The 21,078-nt window shown below is 30.8% G+C and overlaps 4 protein-coding genes and 1 non-coding gene across 6 annotated transcripts in view; 2 read left to right on the forward strand and 3 right to left on the reverse strand.

The window, feature by feature from the left end:
- The window catches only part of LOC106692500 (calcium-binding mitochondrial carrier protein SCaMC-2-A), a 26,662-nt gene extending 21,368 nt beyond the window's left edge, over positions 1-5,294 (reverse strand). The window contains exon 1 of the mRNA XM_014438477.3: positions 4,820-5,294. Within this exon, the coding sequence (XP_014293963.1) occupies positions 4,820-4,855 (36 nt within the window). The 5' untranslated portion in view covers positions 4,856-5,294. The remainder of the gene's footprint in view (positions 1-4,819) is intronic.
- Positions 3,823-4,784, forward strand: LOC106692501 (TIMELESS-interacting protein). Its single transcript, XM_014438478.3, has one exon. It carries the CDS (start codon positions 4,038-4,040, stop codon positions 4,695-4,697), a length of 660 nt encoding a protein of 219 aa, XP_014293964.1. The 5' UTR covers positions 3,823-4,037; the 3' UTR covers positions 4,698-4,784.
- A 2,323-nt stretch (positions 5,295-7,617) lies between the features above and the next one.
- mRpL44 (mitochondrial ribosomal protein L44) lies at positions 7,618-11,642 on the reverse strand. Of its 2 annotated transcripts, none has more exons than XM_067049015.1 (6): positions 11,475-11,642; positions 11,286-11,394; positions 10,949-11,203; positions 10,757-10,841; positions 10,131-10,422; positions 7,618-7,850 (listed from the first exon to the last, which is right to left on the reverse strand). In XM_067049015.1, exons 1-6 carry the CDS (start codon positions 11,533-11,535, stop codon positions 7,717-7,719), a joined length of 936 nt encoding a protein of 311 aa, XP_066905116.1. In that variant the 5' UTR covers positions 11,536-11,642; the 3' UTR covers positions 7,618-7,716. The 2 variants fall into 2 exon arrangements, with proteins under 2 accessions (XP_066905116.1, XP_014293962.1); XM_014438476.3 differs by having other exon boundaries at positions 11,472-11,641.
- Positions 11,643-14,131: 2,489 nt separating this feature from the next.
- Positions 14,132-16,143, forward strand: LOC106692503 (uncharacterized). Its single transcript, XR_010843858.1, has 2 exons — positions 14,132-14,450; positions 15,858-16,143. It is a non-coding gene; the product is annotated as an uncharacterized protein (transcript).
- A 2,460-nt stretch (positions 16,144-18,603) lies between these two features.
- mst (misato mitochondrial distribution and morphology regulator) lies at positions 18,604-20,516 on the reverse strand. The gene has a single exon (XM_014438510.2). The coding sequence runs from the start codon at positions 20,318-20,320 to the stop codon at positions 18,707-18,709; it is 1,614 nt and encodes a 537-aa protein (XP_014293996.1). The 5' UTR covers positions 20,321-20,516; the 3' UTR covers positions 18,604-18,706.
- Positions 20,517-21,078: the final 562 nt, after the last annotated feature.

Genomic DNA, 21,078 nt, shown 5'->3' on the forward strand with positions numbered 1-21,078 from the left:
GATCATTCATCAATATTACCTATTGCCCACAACTGTGTGGCAGATTGTAATATCTATCAATAAATAAATCTATCAATTTAAAAAAAAATATATATGGATATGAGACAGAATTACTAATAATAGAATACCGAAAAATATCAACTCGCTATCAGATTCTTGAATATTGCAGGTCTGAATTTTTATGAGAACAAAAGCCAAATAAAGTAGATTTGTGGGATAAACAATTTCATTGGCATTAGACATTATAGAAGATTTTCTCATCCATAGGCATAAGGTGGATTTCGGGACCGCCAGTAGCTCAGTGGTTAGACACAGTCTTACCAATCTGATGTCTACTGGCGGTGCCGGTTCGAATCCGGCCTGGAGTTGTTGGCTTTTTTCATTGTTCACATGTCCCACAAAATGAAAAACTTTGACCCCCAACCATGGTTAGGCAGAATAAGACTCCAATGAGTCCTGGGCAAAAAAAAAAAAAAGGTGGATTTCACAAAGTAAAAAAAAAAGAACAGAGGTCACCCAGCATTTAGATAACCAATTTAGATAAATATCAGCGCTGTCTTCCATTGTTTACACCAACCAAGGGTTGGATTAATTTCAATACAAAAAACTGAATAAGCCATTAGTATATGACCTTTTTAACTGGCAAAAATTGGTAAAATTCCAAGTCGGATCCGTCCCCGTCTCCCAAGAGCCAGCCACTGTTCTTGCTATTCTCGCACAGCTACCTGGCAATCTCTCTTCAACTTAGTGTTTTCTCTGGAAGTGAAGAAATGTGAATATAGCACATTTGAATCTCTATACGGCTCATAAATCATAATTTACATCCATTGATTATTGAATATTTTGTACTAAAAAAGATTGAGCACAGAATGGTTAAAAATAAAATAAACCATTTGACCTATCCGAATTCTCAAAATTAAATTTTAATTTAAATTATTTTATATTATGGTAATAAACAATCGCAAATTACAGAAAAATCTATTTTATTTTTAAAACACGGGAATAGCCGCCCTGAGAGAATGTACTAGCATGGCTACTTTAGTTTTAATATTACGAGGGTAAGTTAATATTTATCCAAAATCTAGTTATGTTTTTGTTTATGTTGGTAGCACTGTCGTTTTGCGTTGATGCCGCATGCTTTGCTTATTTGTTATTGTGTCTATGCAAGTTTCAAGCTGTAGGTTAGTTTCGTTATTGATATTGAGCTGTTAATCATGGCTGCTCCACTTTCTATTTGCAACAAAGAAGAGCAACGTTCAGTGATCCGTTTTTTGTGGTCGGAAGGCGCATCAGGAGCCGAAATTATCGAAATCTTTCGGCACAGTGCGGGAACAGTGTTTTGCCACTACGGAGTGTCTACGAATGGATTAAAAATGGTCGCACAAGTGTTACGCACGATAAAGGAGCCGGACGACCTTATACCCCCACAAATGAAGGAACCATTGAGTGTACAAGTGAAATGGTGCTCTAAGGCAGACGAGTAACTATTGACGAAGTGGCACATCGTCTGCAAATTAATCATGGTTTTGCCTACGAAATCATCAACAACGGAATTGGGTTTCACAAGGTTTATGCAAGATGGGTCCCAAAACATTTCACACAGTTGCATAAACAAACGTGCTTGAGCACCTGCCAAAAACATTTGTATCGCTATGATAACGAACAGTACAACTCTTAGGCAGGATTATTACTGATGACAAAACATGGATCCATCATTACAGGCCGGAGAGTAAACGGCAGAGTATGGAATGGAAACATCCAAATTCGCTGTGCCAGAAAAATTTCAAGACCCAACCGTCCACAGGAAAACTGATGCTTACAGTTTTTTGGGACTCACAAGGTCCAGTACTGGAACATTATGAGGAAAGGGGAACAACAATAAACAGTGTAAGTTAATGTGAGATGTTTACTGCCAAGCTAAAGCCTGCAATTCGAAGCAAACGCCGGGGACTGCTGTCAAAAGGTGTTGTGTTGTTACAGGACAATGCCCGTTCGCGCACTGCTCCCCACACTGCTAAAACGCTCCAGAAACTAAATTTTTAAGCACTGGCTAATCCTCCATATAGTCCCGATCTTGCCTCTTCTGAATACCACTTGGTCCACTCTAAGAGGCATTAAGGGACCGTCGATTTACCTCGGACGAAGCAATGAAAGAAGCTGTGCATTCCTGGCTCGCAGCTCAACCGAAAACCTTCTTTTATGAGGGTTGTACAACATTGGACATCATAAATCTTGTACAACGATGGACGAAGTGTATTGAAAAGCAAGGGAACTATGTCGAAAAATGATTTACTTGTAAGTTTCCTATTTGATTACAATAAAATTTTATAACTATATTGCGGATAATAATTCACTTACCCTCGTATATAAGAGATGTTAGGACGAGAGGACTTCCTTACTACTGCCCATGAGAATCTTTTGAGAGATATAAACATACTTATTTAAACGCAAAAGTTGGTAGTTAATGGGGTTGATATCTAAAAATATAAAACTTGCCTTACATGCCCGGAAGAAACTCAAAACTCTTCTAAAAATACGTGGATTTACTTTCTTTATGTTTCCACGCATAGATCCAGGGAGTTCAATGAATATTGATATTTACCGATGCGTAAAAGGAGTCTTGTAAGTACTTATAAGGAACCGTAACGTGCAGTGGATTGCACCGAACAATATACTGTAACAAGCTTCGGTATTTATAGACGTAAACTCTATCATCAACCCATGTGTTTAGGCAGATACGCTAGTACATTCCGTCCCACCGAGTGTATATATTTTCATGGTGATATAGTATAAGTGATATTACATTAATTAAATTATTGATATATTCAATTGATATAACGAATGACGAATGTTTTAGAGTGTACAGGAATGGGACCAAACCACGATGACCTAACTAATCTGATTCACAAATGTAATTGTTATCAACACCATGAACGGAATTAGTAAAACAATCGAGCAACGAAAAGATATTAAAAGTTATAAATAGTGTTTTCAACCCGTATCAGCAAACTATAAAGACATTGGCTGTCAAAAGAAAAATAAATTATGAAAGCCTGGTAAAAAAAACAGATACATAATGAATTTTAATTTAATTTACTAATTATATTTATAATTAATTGTTTTATTACGAACTTCCAAAATATAAATTATTAATTGTTTATCTACTCATTTGTTCGCCAAGTTTTAATAACACTTAATAAATAAATTTTATAATTTGAAAAGGTTATTTAAAAAATCGAATGTGAAAAAGTAGGTTCAATTAAATGTTTTCTTTTAAAAAATAGAGAAATAAAACAATTAAAGCTTTGCTGTCTAGGAAAGAATGCTGAACTAAAGCTATGATTAAACTTAATTTAATGTGGGCTAACCAAAAGCAACTTTACACAAATATAAATTGAAGTGCTACTCGAAATTTAAATTAAGGATTATTTTTTCTAAAAGAGAATACACGATTATAGTATTGATATTTTTCTTTGAGAAAATGGATATTTATGTACAATTTCAATTAACTAATTAAAAAACATTGATATATCTATTCAACCCATGTACTAATTCCTAGTACATAAACATCTGAGTAGACATCGGTCGCATCCATCTCCTTTCGGGAATGCTCGGCATTCTATCTTAGTTCGGCGGATTAACAGTATAAATGATACAGTAGTGAAATACCATTATTGTCGCATAGATTTGATGGAACTGTATTCAATTTTTTAATCAAAAGTTAGTCGAAATTAGATAAAAGACAATGGAGTTTGTGTTTAAAATCATATTGAAATTCTCGAAAACACATGATGTCATGAATACTTACGTCACCAATTTTGAAAGAATAAATCTATTTAAAAAAATAAATAAAAAATGATCGAATAAGTCACTGAATATAAAGGAACTGACAAATGCTCAACACTACAGCTAAAGAAATACAATTGTCCTTTTGCCGTTCAGTCACTAAGTGATCTCTTTGTACGGTCATTGATGGCGGGAAATATTTGTTATTTGTATATTATTTGGTTTTGGCCTACTCATAGTCTTGGTTGAATATGGATGACGATTTTAATGAAATTTTTGGGACTGAGGATGATTTAATAGAAACTATTCAGGAGCCAAATGAAGATATATCTAATGAGGTTAACGCAGATTTAAGTGAAGCTAATGAAAAGGAGACTTCTGATCAAGAGACTAAGAGGATAGTAAAACCTAAGAAAGTTGTTGCTAGACCACAACCCAAACTTGATGCCACACGATTAACAGGACCACGCGGTATTGGAATATTAGAAGATGTTTTTAAAGGTGTCAAATTAAAAGGTAAAGGCCATGAGAAAGAAGATCTTGATAAAGTAATGAAAACCCTTGAACATTGGGCACATAGGCTTTTTCCGAAAATGTCTTTTGATGATTGTATAGACAGAATAGAAGATATTGGCTCAAAGAAAAATGTTATGGTTCATGTGAGTAGAATTCGATTGGGCTTAGAAGATACCATGTCACAGACATTTCCTGATGATCCTGAACCAGTTGTTCATGATCCTTTTGATGACTTACTCAATGACAAACCAAAGGAACCAGTTCTTACAGAAGAGCAAAAGGCCCGAATGATGAGGAACAGGTTGTTAGCTGAAGAAAGAAGAATGGAAAGAATCAAAGCTGCTATGGAGAAAAAAAAACAGTTTCAATCTTCAACAACTTCAGTTATGGAATAGTTCAAGGTGTTTTGTTGTTGAGAAATTTATAAATATTGGATCACCTATTATGTTGATATCTATGAAAAATTCATTATTTTAAGGAAAGCTTAATAATCCTCAACTGTAAATATTTTACTTACAAGCCTTTCTTTCTTGCCTTCTTTAGTTCCTTCCATTTTATTTTATGTGTCAAAGCTTCTTTCTTAAAAGTTTAATTATTTTTAGAAACTTGCTCTGTGTCAGTGAAAATAACATTTGCTGTTGTATACCATTCACAAAAACTAGAGAAGATTTTCACTTAATTAAAGGTTTGGTTTTGACTTTTACTGTTTTAATCAAACAACTGTTATCATATTTAGTTTTTGTAAAATAATATTAAATTCAATTTTGAACAAATATCCAATCTTTTTAATTTTAAATAAAGCCGATTCTATATAGCCAATTTTATATTCATGTCCTCATTTTTAAAATGAATGGATATGTCAAACCTGTTAGTAGATATTGCTGTGGAAATCATGATTACATGTAAGTCTACATATTTCCACCTATATTTTTCCTATTATTGTATAAATCATTTGTTGAAAAAATGACAGCTTAAATATTATTACATTTAGATTTTATTTAACTTTAGCTCATATGTATCAATTACAGACTGTTAAATATGATAATAATATGAAATGTTTTTATTCATATTGGACAGTACCTTCATTAAAAAAGGTACCATATACCTATTTTGTTTTGTTTTGTCCTAATTTAGTTAGAAAATTAACACTGCCATATTGGTTACGTAAGAAGGTGAATGTGAGTAAAAATAATGGATGTGTGGGCACAAGAAAATAATTGTTTATCTCAGGGTTAAATTATTGAGGCAGATATTTAGAACTTTATCTATCGCTGGAGATAAGTTGTTTTTTTTTCTTTGTCAATGAAAATCATTTAAATCTATCTACCTTAGTTTTGGAGTATTGAAAATAGCCTTTTTATATAATTATTGTGTTACTCTTTATGACTAATTACTCAGTTTTCTAAAATCATTGGAAAGAGAAGTTCCACTGGCATTTAAAAGAAATTTGTTTGTTGAAAATTATAGAAATCATAAACTTTATAATTGATTGTGGACCATCAAAGTATATATGATTCCTAGGAAACCTGATAATTTTTGTTATTTGTTTGGGATTTCCTGGAATTGGAAGATTGCTGAGTAGCTATTTATAAAAAATATTAGCGATCCAATCTGCAAAGTCAACATTAATTGTACGAGAAATTAGATAACTAGCTGAAAATCATACATACATCTTATCACAAAAATATCAACATAAATGTAGCAGGCGGCTCAATAGGCTTCTTTTCTTTTTTTTTAGTATGTAAAACAAGATCCAGGTATGGGAACTTTAAAATTCATTTATAAAGTTAGTATATGCCAGACCTCCACTGAAAAGGATATGTTTGTTTATGCATGTTTAATGATCGTAGGGTAAAGACTGCCATTGCAAAGCTACATATTCCGAAAAAGAAATGAGAATATACACAACCTTTAGATTGACTGCACAGAGTTTCATATTATCCATATGAAAGATAATGTTGACTATGTATGCAGTGATGCACATAGACTCAAGAGTATACGAGTAGAATCGCCAAGGGATGGAGAGGATATGCTCTATTCAACCCATCTCTACATAGCCTGCAGCTTCAGTATAGCAAAACCAAATCAATCCATTAAGAGTATTTCAAATTTTATGTGCATCATAGAAGCTATTTAGTTCTGTTTAATATTAAACTTTTAAAAAGTAATAATCACATTATAATACTAAGAGTACTACGACAACCACTTGAAAATTACTATAGAAATCTGAAGAACTACTTATCTTTAAAATAAATCATTTTAGTTCAAGTTTGGCAAATTTTATTTGATTGATTTTATAGAAATAAAATTATAATACACTTGTATTTTCAATTAATTAATATATTACATTCAATTACTGCACAATTAAACAATACTCTAATAACCAGAAAGTTGGACTAGCAAAATACCCATGAGTCTTAAATTTAAGTTGAAAAAAATATTGGTTGAGAAAGTCCTATCTGTACACGAGTACAGTTAGAGGAGCTCTGTTATTATATTGTTTCTTATGATAGACTAAACTAATGTCTGGTGTGAAAATTTGTTGGTTGCATTGGAGTCCAAAAAATATGTTTTGTGGCAGAAACTAATTTGTATCCATCTTTTTATTACCCCTCCTCAACTACCTCTTATCTCCAAAGCTCTAGAGGATTGGTTTCTACAATTTTTAGTACCTCAAAATCAATGTTCCTTTAACAATATAGTGTTCAAGTCTCAGAAACCAGTAAAGAAAAACCAATTTCTTCCAAAAAGAGATTTATTCAATTGTTGAAAATAAGTTAAATTCGATGGTTATGAATTTCCAATTAATTCTTTTTGGATTACAAGATCCTCTCTCAACATGACACATGAAGTTATTTTTAAAAAAAATGGGCCTACTTGATTTTTAATTGTCTGCCATGGTAATAACAATTGTGAAAAAATAAACTTCGAGCGAGCTCATTGTCTTCTAGTGCCATTCTAGTAATCGAATTGAGTTTCTGCTGCTTACATGCTTACATTTTTTTTAATTTACAAAAATGAAACTTTTCTCATGAAAATTACAGTTGGACTATTTCAAGGCCAAAGTTTTAAATTAGTTACAACTGTGTTAATTAGTAGTTATAAAGCAGTATCGACCTTATAATAGCACTTCTCATCCCAAATAACTATTTAAATTGTCACAGGTAACAAACCAATCTCAGAAATGTCGCAGATTTACCATCTCCAAATAACAATATCAAACAACAAAATCCCAAAAGAAACCTTGACTTTATTTCTATAAAATGGTAAGCTTTTATTTCAATAAGGAAAGAAAAAGAAATTTACATCTGAAAATTCACATTTCAATAAAATTTATTAACTAATTACACATAAAAAGAATTGATGTATTGAAATTATTTACATTGTTTGTATAATACATTTTATAAATTCATATTACATATTTACATTGCTTGCAAGTTTTTGTGATTTAATAGGAAAAGGTTTCTTATTTGAAGGTATACCCCATAATCGCCAAAGTGCATCAAGAGCAGCCATTTCTTCAGCTATCCAAGGGCTTTCTCCGCATCCTTTAGAGAAAAAAACAAAGTAAATTTTTTGAGTAAGTTAGTCCAAACTATCAAATTTATTATCTTCATAAACAAATAATGATGAACTACACTTTTTCTCTAATATTTGCTATAATGGAAATTTTATACCAATAATTCAATGATTTCAGCTAAAACCACATTAGTAGATTGCAGAAATTTCCTAAGCGTAATCCATGATTCGACTAGTTAAGAATAACAAAACATTTTATGACCTCCAGGAAAAAATGAGATTAAATGATACTTATTACAATCAGTCCTCAGTCCATTTTTGTGAATCAGAAAAAGTTACACAAAAAAAAAGAATACAATGGTGTAGTTCATCAATTTTATTTATATCTCAAAAATTATTTTGGTTCTTTCGACCGCTAGGAGCTGTATTATATTTATATATATATAATTTTAATAATTTTGTTTTATATATATATATATATGTATTAAAACAAAATATATGGTTGGCAACAGAAAGGATAAACATTTGAATAGATAGATGTAGAGGTTTAAATATCTAGAACCTACAGTAGCTGTAGTTTAAAAGAAATTGTAAGAAAAAATTAAATTGATGAGGAAACATATGCGGAAAATGCTTGTTATTAAACTTCTTTCCAGGAACTTAAAAGTTAGAATTTGGAAAACCATTATCCTTCCTACTGTTCTTTTTGGATGCAAGACATGGCCTCGTATATCAAGGGAGGAACAAAGTTCTAGGGTTTTTGATAATCAAGTATTGTGTAAAATATTTGGAATGAAGAAAAGATCAGTTATCTGAAAAATTTAGAAGGCAGCACAATGCCAAATTGCATGAACTGCTTCCAGTAAATATCATTCAGAATATTATATTACGTTGCAACATCAGGTCAATAATGATCAATTTAACTACAAGAAAATGGACTCACAAAGATCTTTGTAAAGTTTTTGAAACCAACAAAGTCTCATACTCTACTTTTGATAATAAAGTATATAGACTTTAAAAATATAAAAAAATTCAATTGTATGGTTCCGAAAATCAGTAGGAAACAACACAATTCAATAAATCAAGTTACTTTATTTCACAAAAAAAAAAAATTTATTTAATACAACTTTATCAATATATATTATCGTTGTTTTTTTTTAATTAATTAAAAAATAAAATTAATGCAGGATTTTCAGAAAATTTTAAAAATAAAAATAGCAAAAATGGAATAAAAACATCAATGTTTACTGTTCTGTCTAAATTAGTGGTTTCCCAGGCCTAGAAGTTTACATATCTCAAAGCTTAAAATTGAACCAAACCCAACATGGCGGAAAAGGACACCCTTTTTCTCCATTCTTTTGGTTTTGAAATGTAGGATGCTTTAAGTGCATTTTGTGGAAATTATGTAGTGGCGTTTACCTGTTAAAATCATTTAACTAACACTCAAATCTTATGAAATATAAACAATACAATGATTTTAACAACCATATCTGTTACTACTTCTACTCAGTATTATTTCACTACTCATTTTTTACTTTTTATTTATTAGTATTTAAATCATTAATATTTATAATTTTTTTAGTTTCCTCTTTATTATATATAAATTTTTACACTCTATTGATTTATATTCTGATCATTTCATCATATTTACAATAGTTGTATCTTGTCCCCATTTAGCCTGGTAAAGTGGCCAAAACATTGGTTATTGATAAATAGTTAATCTTTATTATTTTATTCCTTTATTGACTGCCACATGTACTATCTTACAACAGTCTATAATTACATACAATCAACTCTTAATTTTCCAAAACATAGTTTCCTTCTAAATCACAACATACTGTCCCTGTAAAACTACATTCTCCATCTATTATTCCATTGTCTAAGTGACCATACTACTCTTGAATAGCCAAAAAATTATGAAGCATACAAATAGTCAGTTCTGGTAATTGGTTTAAACAGCTTAGATTTTCTGAGGACTTGAAACCAGCTAACCAAGATATAATATTTTTAACAGTTCTGCATGCCCCTTAATGAGCATTAATTTAATATCCTATTGGGTACTAGTTGTCACAGAATGGACATGGCTTTAATTTACATGATTTCATAGTAAACACGTAATTTAAAATCACACTTAGATCTGAGAGAAATTCCTTAAGAAAATTTTAAGATTGCATGATTGCCATGGCAAATAGCTCTCTGGGAGAGTGGTGATTAAACTCTTCCTTCCAAAGGATTTCCTTCCTCTAACATGAAAACACACACACACCTTAATATTTAGATATTAACAGAGAAATCAAGAATAGTAATACCTCTTCCAATAAGTTTCTTTTCCTGGTATATACCAACTTGATAATTAGCTAAAAGTGAATTTTGTGCACTTTCAACAATAATTCTAGATTCTATATTTGTTCCTACAGTTGATTTCAATTTTTCAATTGGGTTTTCTGGGGTACATAAAGGAGTGATATCTTCCTCACAGAGCTGAGTTACTATGAAGTCCTTAACAAATTTTGAAGCTCTTTCTTCCCCACTACTTAAGACTAATGCATGAATAACACCCTTTAAAGTTCGGCTCAGTGTACACTCTTCGGGGGGATATTCCTGAAAAATTGAAAACCACTTATACAAAGTAATCAGCCTTATATCTACTGAAGAAATGGGGCTTAAACAATGAAATTAGGCAGTCTAGTTCTGAAAATATAAGCAGTAGTAAATACATGCTTCTTATTAATTTCAAAATAAATAACAATTATCAATAAACACATTAACTACGAAATACAACTCCAAATTGCAAGTTTGAAAGAAAAATAATTAATTTTTAAGTTCCTGAAACATTTAAACCAAAACTTAGGCGACAATAATGAAAATAAAAAATATTTCTGAAAACTAAATGGAATATTTTTACTTATTTCAATAAACAATCAAGGATACTTACGGCACTCAAAACAAGATCATCTATACCAATATTTTTAGAAACAGTAGATAGCTTTTCATCAGATACTAAGAAATTATGTATTGATCTAAAATAGATAGATGAAAGAATCATTAAAATGAAAAAAAATTCAATCCATCAGCACAAACTTTTTTTTTTTTATTAACAAATATTTAAAATAAGTTGAGATCTTACTTGATATGTTCAGATGGAAGAGAGGGTAGAACCGTGACTAAGTACTGAAGAACACATTGACTTATAAATTTTTCCCCTTCTACAGAAAAATTAGAATTATCTTTCATATCAAGTTGAGGGTCAACTCCAACTTTCTTTAATTTTTCTGCTTCCAGATTTATAAATGATTTTTCAGTAAATGCTTCACGTAATAACTCTTCCCTAAAATCTTCCCCTAAGCGTTTTCCAAAAGCATAGATTTCAGCTTTGTAATTCCTGTTACAAATTGGATACATTAATATTTCACAAAAACTATTGCATGAAAGTTATTCCAACATTTTAAATGCTTAAAAATTACCATTCAATAAAATCACTTCTCCTAGAGATTGGCTCTGGACCCATTTCACGTTTTCTTTTGTATAAAACCTTGAGGGTAGGGGCTACCCATCTATGAAATTGCCTTTGAACTGAGGAAAAGATATTCTCATTAGTTATGTCTAAGTACTTAGATTTTAGAAATATCATATTAGAAGTCATATTTTACCACCAATATTGTTTCCACACGAGATCATTAAAGGTTTAACAAGAAATTTCAGTGAAAATGACATCGTACTATAGGATTAAAGATAATAAATTATAGTTGAAAATAATCTAGAATTGATAAGAGAATTCAAATCTAATTCTTATTGTTAATAGTCTTTGGGCATCGATAAAGGACGAGTCAATTACAAAGAGATCTCATATGTGACTAGATTAAGAAACTTCTTAGTAATTAAATTCTGGCATTACAGAATAAATAATTCATGGCGTACAGAAAAGGCAGTAGAGACTGTGATACGTACATTGAAGAGAAGCTCGCTCAATGATTCAACCAATTTCCCATAATAATACTTGCAACTACATTAATCTACATCCAGTAGACTTAAAGGCGTGTATCTTTTTATTGGTCTTTTATTCATTTTGTCTTATTTTTTCAGGAGTTATCTTGAATTAAAAATGAAAATTAGAATATTTTTGTGAGTCAGTGAATATGAAAATTTAAATGGCTTTAAAAGAAGACTTTTGGATAGTTTCATAAAAATCGTCATTGTCGTTTTGTTCCTATTGTGGATAAGTACAGGACAGATTGTACATTAATGAAACTTTGGTCATATCTTCGTCTTGATAGTAAGAACCAAGATCTGTTGTGTCCGTTCAAATGTCCGCAAAATAAGTCGAGAGTCGAGTACGATATTATTTGTCATCATGATACCATGAGATTCATTAGTTACCTACACAAGCCAGGAAAACTTTCATTTCATATGATACGTAGGTATTAAAGGTACTTAACACCAATAATGTATTACAATTTAAGTATTTTGGGAATAATACTCTCTTTGATCAACATTTTTCACCACGATTTTTGCAAGTTTGGTATATGTTGTCAAATCTTAAATTTTCCAACTTATTTGGTATTTAAAATAACTTTTGAGCAAATATCCTGCCCTCGCCTCGACCTTACTAGGAGAGGTTATCTCCCTGAACTTTGGGTAGACTCTGTAGACCTCAGTACTCATGACCATACGAAGTTTTGACCAAAGTTTGTTTAATGTAAAAATTGTTTCGGGTTTTTTTAATCCAATGAGTAGTTACTCCTAAAACACCTATCAAAACATTTTTTGACGTACCTTTTCGTGGTAGTTTATACCCCTTTGGAAATTGTAACGTATTACAGTTGAAGAAATTTCACTTGTCCAATTTTAAAAGCTTTATGCTAATATTAGATACAAAGACATTCCAATTGCTACGGGTGCACGTTATAAATCAACGCTGTGTATAAGCAATTAAATAGCAATGAGCTGTATACTTTTTTTTTAACACCACGAGAAATAAAGAACAATGTTCATACACCATTAAAGGTAGTTGCTCAACCATGTTTATGATTGCCTTTAGATGAAACATCGAGAATGCTTCCAAACAGAACTTAACGTTTATTGAATGTTCTTTCTAACAGAAATACATTTAAGGGAAGCCCCAGGATGTTTCCTTTGAATGTAGCCACACACATTGGACTATGCCTAATATTCACACCAACTCCAATATTTTCGCGAAAAAACGTGAAGCATTAAACATTCGTGCGAAATGTGGACTTATAAGAGTTCATAAACAAGCGGCGTGATAAACAGTTTGTTCCTCAGTGATAATCACCACTATCAGCGAGGAATATTTCAACATACTTTGACCAAGATGGTCGACCCAGAATAAATTTGACACTCACCCAAGGCGGTAGGGTGTACAAAATGGCAAATTTCGAGCGAAATTTAATTTTGAGATACAATAAAATTCTTTATTTCTCCTTTTTGATTCAGTCATTAACAATGTATAAATATTATGAGATGCAAAAATTCTAATGCCGGCTCCATTGAGAAAATTTTCCTTTCTCACCACCTATCTGATTTTTTAAAAAAAAGGAAGACAATTTTTATTTAAAAATCACAAGAATGGCTCCATCGCGCTTCGATTATTTAATCAAATTGATTGAGCTCAAAAGACCTGTAGGAACGCAGGTGATATATCGAACAAAATAAACGAGTAACCCGGAGGCTTGTGGCTACCATCGCTCCAATTTTATTAAGAGACGATCCTCATATTTATTTTTGTATTATTTAAGTTTTCGCTCCGTAAATAATTTTATAAGTCGAAATAGTTACAAATGTGTTATTTGGAACAATGTGTGTTCACAAAGATCCACAGTTCTACAGAAATATAGTGTTTGGTATACCGTACTGTTAGTCGTACCAGCTTTTTATCCCTCTGCTTTCGGAATATTAATGTTTTTTATTACTTTATTACTTTTCATACCTACGCTTTGCCTTCCTTCTCCTACGCGGATATATGGATGTAGAGCGAACCCTGTCGGCTGCAGATATGTTACCCACAAAGCCAAGAGACAAATACCCTATATTTTTGAATACTTCTATTTTAATACTCTCCGTTCTAACGTACTGTGATTGAGGGCGAAGATTTCTAAGACTACGTTTCTTCCCTACTCCCCTTCAGACAGTAAGTGAAGCGAAAAAGAGAGGGGTTGACCACGCCCTCCTTTCCTAGATTTGCGAACAAGACAACTGTAATGGTGCCGATTCGAATCTCGCCTGAGCGTGACTACTTTTATTTCGTGGTTCCACCATTCGAGTGAATAACTGATGGTTACCAGTAGACAACCCTCTCCCTTCCCCTGTGACAGAAATGACCAGGTAAGAAGTGAAAAAAAATGTGAACAGAGGTAGAATCGGGTGATGGGCTCCAGTATGTTCGTATTCTATGCCCACCTTTCTGGTTTCACTTTTCTTAGCAGCTTCTCCTCTGAGTTCTACTCTTTGCAACCTTTCTACTAGCAGAGGTTCTTATCTGAATCCCAAACATCGATACTAATCGTGATTATATGTAATCTCCCGCTATTTTGTAAATGGATTTCAAAGTTTTAAAAAAGTTAAATCTTGTTGATTATCCTGAAGTATTGGAGAAGTTGAAGAAATGTCAGGCATGTAATTACTACCAACCATTTTTAAATATAATATAATTTTACACTGTTTTCTGTAAATGAAATGCATCCAGAGTTATAAATTTATTGTCATCATTACTTCACTTTTTAATCTTGAATCATTTTTGAGCCATTAAGTCAAGGGTATTAAAACTGTTAATCAGCTTCTATCACATAAATGAGACACTCCATTATTAAACATAGTAACTGAAAAGGTTTATGATTTTAAAATGTTTTATCTTCAATCTGGTGTCACTTTCCATTACTTAATACTAATATTATTCTTGTAAGGATACAAATTTCCTAAAAATTCAATTCAATCAGCCCTAAATAACCTGTCGATTCCCTTATCTTCATTTCACAATGAATGTCAGATACCATTTTTTTATGACTTGAGTGCTTAAATTTTAGTAAGTTGTTAATAACTGACATTTAGGCATTGCTTCTAATAATACTTTACTACTAATATCTTTACAAAAACCTTGTCTTTGTAAATTATAAGTGATTGTTGGCTGATTATGTTTCTAAATTATAATTAATTTAAAATAAAAATTCAGGATTAGTTAGGTGAGTTTAGAGTTAAAACAAAATTTATAACAGCCAACATTTGTAATAAGTTACACAGATATTTTTTAGGTTGTGTGAAAAGATTGTTTAGGGTTAATCATTAAGGGTTTGTTCTGAAAATATAATAATAATTTTAATAAGTTTTTTCAGGTTGATGCTAGCCTGCACTAGTTTGAATTTCATTTATTAATTGGTTTAGTTCCAAATAATTACTTTATACACCTTTTATCAACAAAATTAATTTTTTTAATCTAATTTGAATTTCCTTGCGTTTAATTTCTTTTTTGACTCAATGGTTCTCACTACCCACGCATCTTGTGTTTATGACTTCTTTATTGTTTGATTATCGTTATAGTTTAGCCTAGTACATTTATTTTGTCAGTAAAAAAAATTACTTAATTAACATTTGGTGTGCATTTTATTTCTCTTCAGTTAATTTGGATTGCATGACTAAATAAATCAAGTGTTACCTAGTAATTCTATATTAACTATATCAGTTACTTTATTCCAGATCTTGACCTCCTATTATTACAATATTTTTTTTTTCAATCATAGGTTATAATAACAACACTGTAGTGCTTAATTAATTGACCGATTTTCATTTATGTATTTTGGAATAATTTTGAATAACCCAATACTATTGGGACAAGGTAGGTTAAACACTATTGAAGTTTTATTACGATCTTTAGACAAGAAAGAAAAAATTAGATGTAAAATGAGTTATGTATATTACATTTACTTTAATATGGATCATGATTTTTTTGTAGCTATTAATGAAATTTAATTTTTAGGGAATTTATTGGTTATTTAATTATTTATTATGTAATTTTCTTTGAACAGGGAATAAAGGAAGTTTGGGATGTGTTACATACATTCGAAAATTCACTTGATAAAGTAATTGCAGAGCTTGAGAAGAATGTAGATCCTCAGGAACTTCTAGATGAACTTCATAGATATAACGATATGAAGGATATGACACAATCTGTAATTGGAACACTAGCCAATATTCAAGGAAATACAATAGCTAAAGTTCATGAACAATTCAATGTAATTTCTGACTGATGTATTAGAAAGGAAAAAATTGTTATTTTTATAATTAAGAATATAATAGATATTTTATAACGAAGATTATATTTGGTTATCCTTTTTATATCTTTAAGAGTGCAACAGCTCAGTGGCATGGCATAGCTTGATTCTCAGGCCCTGGATTTGAGCTAGGTTGTCCCAGTAAGTTTATTTTATTTTCTATAAGCCAAGATTTGGCTCGGGACTAGACTTTCCTCATTAAAATCTTATCTCTATAAAATGAGCACCAATTATTTTTTCCAATTAATACAAGGATTATCAAGGTGGCCCGGATTAATGAATTTTGACATTCTCACTCTGGGCTGCAGAGATTCTCAATGGAGGATTAAGCAAAAAAAAAAAATGATTTACTATTTTTATTTCAATTAATTAAATCCCTAATTTTGTTCTACATAGCACAAACATTTCTTTATATTAAAATATTGAAAATAAAAACATTAGAGGATAGTTAGTATAGTTTTCTGTGAAATGTATATTTTTCTTCCGTACTCTGCATTAAATGCTAGTTTATTGAGCTTATAGCCCAGGAAAAAAAAATCAATATTCTGAATCAAATTTTCAATGGACTTCCAAACTTTGTCTTCTCATCTTACTGTCATTAAGTTAGAGAGTAAGACTTGGAAAAAATGGGAGTAGTAGGGAGTCCACCTCAACGAATTCATATCATTAATTGTCACATAACTTTGTTATTATAACATCCATTAATGTCTTACTTCCTCTTAAGTTTATTACATTTGTTACAATTTTTCATACAATTATTACATTCATTTTAAATATCATATGTTGTAAGACAATTTTAGGAAACAATATTTTTGAAGTAAACTAAATAGGGTTTGGCTCTGCAAATACAATGAAATGTCATCAATTTGAAAAATCGTATTATTACATTACCCTATTGTCTGTTTGTACTTCCAAATGTATATATTTTTAGACTGTTATTAAGATATAATCTCTTAATCCATTATTCTGAGATAAAAGAGCTTTAAAAATTATTATTTTTATAAAAATTGTAATTAAAACAATTTTTCTTAAATATCAATTTATAATTTCAGATACTTATATCTTAGTTCATCTTTTGCACTTATTTCCTTATCCCTAAATCTTGAAAAAAAGGTTAAATTCAAGTTGATTGACATATCTGAACTTTTGAAAATTTTAAATTTCCCTAAAAAAAAACTTTTGTTCTTGGCCACTTTTTAAAATTCACAGTCAAGTATTAATTTGTGTATGTACTTAAAAAAATTTGGTCTAGTGTGCACATCATACAACTATCACTTACATCTCTACGTAGAGTTTAAATTAATCTATGCTCATTTCAAAACATTAACTTCTTTTTTATTCAGGAAATGCTTTCCTAGCAGATTTCTATTTAAACATGAAGTAAAAAATTACTAAGTTCTCATATTTCCATGGCTGTTAGATAATCATCAAAAAGTACGACTATGGTCATTGCAACGATGAAAACACAAAAATATCTAGTTAATTAGCAAATTTCATATTGTATATTTATGCATTTTTATTGACAATGAGAGATTGTTAATTATTTCAAATGATCAAAATTATAGGTATTTTTGATTTTCATCATTTAAGATAAGTCAGACTGTTTCAAAGAGTACAAGACCAAGCTCATATTAAAGATTACTTGACTGGACATTGATATTACAAGTTTAATTAAAAGTTAAAACCGTAAACCGGTAAAAACCGATTCATTTGAGCAGCCCTGATGAAGCCCTGCAATGTGGGGCGAAACGTCGGAAAATAAATAGTTGTAAACTATTTTTGTTTCACTTTTGACCGCAACCCTGAACATCTTCTTATATATCAATTTTTACGGTCAACTATATATACATATATTTAATTAAAAGTGTTCGAGCCGTTTTGCACAAAATGGTAAAATCAATTATATAAAGTGGTTGCATCGATTTTAGAAAAAAAAAAGTTGCTGTAACATTTCGAGTATATACTTACCATAAAAATGAAATTTCAGTTTGGTATAACTTACAGTTTTTCAACTAGGTTGTTCACAAGCATACGTACATATAGCAAGACTTTGTTATTTGGGCTCAGAGGACCTTAAAACCCATATTTCCTTTGAAAACTTTTTGTTATCTTAAAACTTCCCCTTATTATGTATTCTTTATATAGGTTAGTGAAAATAAAAATGTATTCAAATTCTAACGAACAATAAACAGACTACTAGAGCGGCATCTTCAGTCATCACCGGAATCCTGTATAGTTCTAATTAATTTTATCAACCTATTTCCCTCCATTATTTTTAAATTAAAGTTTTGGATAACCTTAATTTTGTTAGTAAAAAGCTTTTGATAATTAAGAGTGTCAGTGTTCAACTAACGGATAAAAATAATGATACATATTATTTAATATTGCAGCTATATAAAAGGTAATTTCTGCTTTATTTTAAATGATATAAAAAAAAATTTAGAAGATAGAAAGGGTAATATGGACAAAAATAGTTTGCTTAAAAAACAACTAGTTTAGATAAAATGATTGTGTCATTTTATTGTAAAAATAAATTACTGATATTACATGGGTTTACAAATGGTAATAATCACTTACATCAAATATAAATATACCTGCAGTTATTACACATAAGTAATATCGGAATATTTGAGGCTTAGATTTTTCATGTCTTCAAACAGTTCTTTATAATCAATGTCTGAATCTGTAGCTCCAAAACCTGGTATCCGATTAATTTTAATTGATCTGGCATTTTCATATAAGCTGTTTAAAACATTTCCCATATCTTTGCTGTTATGCATACCGCCAAATGCAATAAATTCTGCTAGTGGCCCATAGCAGTTATCAACCATTGATAGATTAAAAGATTCGTCAATCACTTTTGGGAATGTTCGAGGAACTCTAAATCTAGATTTACAGGAACCAACAGAAGATATAACTCTGGGAAAATTGTTGTATAAATAGAGCTTTAAAAAGTCATTGACTGCATCTGGATTATAATTTACTTGATTTTTTCCCAATCCTTTTGTTGCAACTGACTGAACATCAATATTTTCTGGTGTAATCTCAATACATGGGGTTAAGGAGTCAAAAAAATTTCCAGTGATCTTCTCTATTGATGAAAATTCATTTCCCCCTCGCTCAGTAGGAAGTGGTAATCTTATTCCTGCAGCAGTGATACTTCGCCCATAAACATTTATTGAACTCGCAATACTATGCAAACTACTGGATTTAATTTGTAGTCGACATGGTAAAGTAAATAAGTCTAACGTTGCTGCAAGTAATGCACTAGTATGATACATCAGGTCAGGTCTGTACTGAATATTATTTAAAACCCGAGTCCGAGGATTTTTCCCCCAAGGATCAAATATATGACTCATGGGTGTGATTAAATTACAGTATTGCGAAGATACAGAAAGACCAGAAGTCAATGAGTAAATTTTTTTTGATCTTTTTCTGTGCTGAGCTACCACATCATCGCTTGGAGAAAGGTCAGAATATAAAACTGGTACAGCTAAAATTGCTTTTTTATGGTATTCATCATGCAACAGTTCTAAACAGCCAGATGAAATCCCTGAATAACCATTATCTCCATCAAAGAGCACCTGGAAACCTTGGAAATTGTCAGCTTCCTCCATAAAGAATCTGGTGTTTTCTTCAATGTCTTCATGTAGAGATGTTTTGTTCCAAAGTGAAATCCCAGAGTGGAAGTCAGTAAACTTGTCATAACTATCGTAATAATCTGTATTTTTAGGCAAAGTGACAACAGTCTTATTATTGAACTCTGTAATACTATAATCTGACCAGGAAAATGTGCATTCATCAAGATTATAAGAGTTTTTCATTAGAAAAGTACTGCTAGAATTAGGATCTTTTTCACTTGATTGTTTTTCTTTTAATACATCCGATATAAATTCATTTCTTTCCCATTTGTTTTCTGTTACTATAACTTGTGCTTCACCATCATCCTCCGCACTCGAGTTTCCTGAGGTTTTATAACACCCTTCCTTGGATAAAAAGCCTAATGCTTCAGGGTCATCTAAAATTACTAACCTAGGAGTATATGTTGATTTTGAACGATGTGAACTTTCTCGAAACAATGCATCATGATTGATTCCTGTTTGGAAATTAGGATTGTAGCTAAAACATGATTCTTGAATGTTATAAAAGTGTGTCACTACATGAGAAGAATAATGCCCTAAAGCAAAAGTCACAATCTCATTTCCTGGAGAAAACATAATTACTGGATATTTATCTAATTTCAATACACTGCTATGGATAACAAATCATTTACCTACTGATGCAAGATATTATTGATTCTTTTTTATCACTTTTATTCATATTATAAATTACACCAACAGAATTGTGCACTAATGAAAAACTGTTGAGAACAGCAATGAAGCTTTTTCAAATAAATGATGTTTACTAATCAGTTTGTTGGTCGTTCAAAAGTGATACATTCATTGTCAAAGAAGTAGAAAATGAATACAATTTATATATGTATATACAATACAATATAATGAATACAATTTATGCATGATTACCGTTTCTTAATAGGAAAATAAAAAATATATATATTTATTAAACAACAGAATTTATATAATGGCTTAGCGATTGACAATATTCAATCGTTATTAATTATGATACAGATTGGATGGGTCTTTCCACCTTAAAAATGAAAACTAAGAAATATTACCGTGACTTTTATTATTTTTAAAAAGTACTAATATACTAATTAAATCGAAGATTCTACAGAACTCGGATTTGAGCTTACTATATTTGTTATATCATTAAATAGTGGCTCATCTTACAAAGTTTTGGTTTTATTTAGAATTTGACGTATGCCAAGGATGGTTTCCTAGACTGCGGTTACTTTCTTTACTGAGGTCGTCCTACAGACTTTTCTAAAGAAATTAGAATTGCTACTAATAAACTCCAATCTATGGAGTACTTTAAACACAAAATGAATGAAAAAATGTGCAACTATTTAAGCAAA

This window comes from Halyomorpha halys, unplaced genomic scaffold (genome assembly GCF_000696795.3).
Source record: "Halyomorpha halys isolate HHAL.00 unplaced genomic scaffold, Hhal_1.1 Scaffold58.1, whole genome shotgun sequence".
Lineage (NCBI taxonomy): Eukaryota > Metazoa > Arthropoda > Insecta > Hemiptera > Pentatomidae > Halyomorpha > Halyomorpha halys.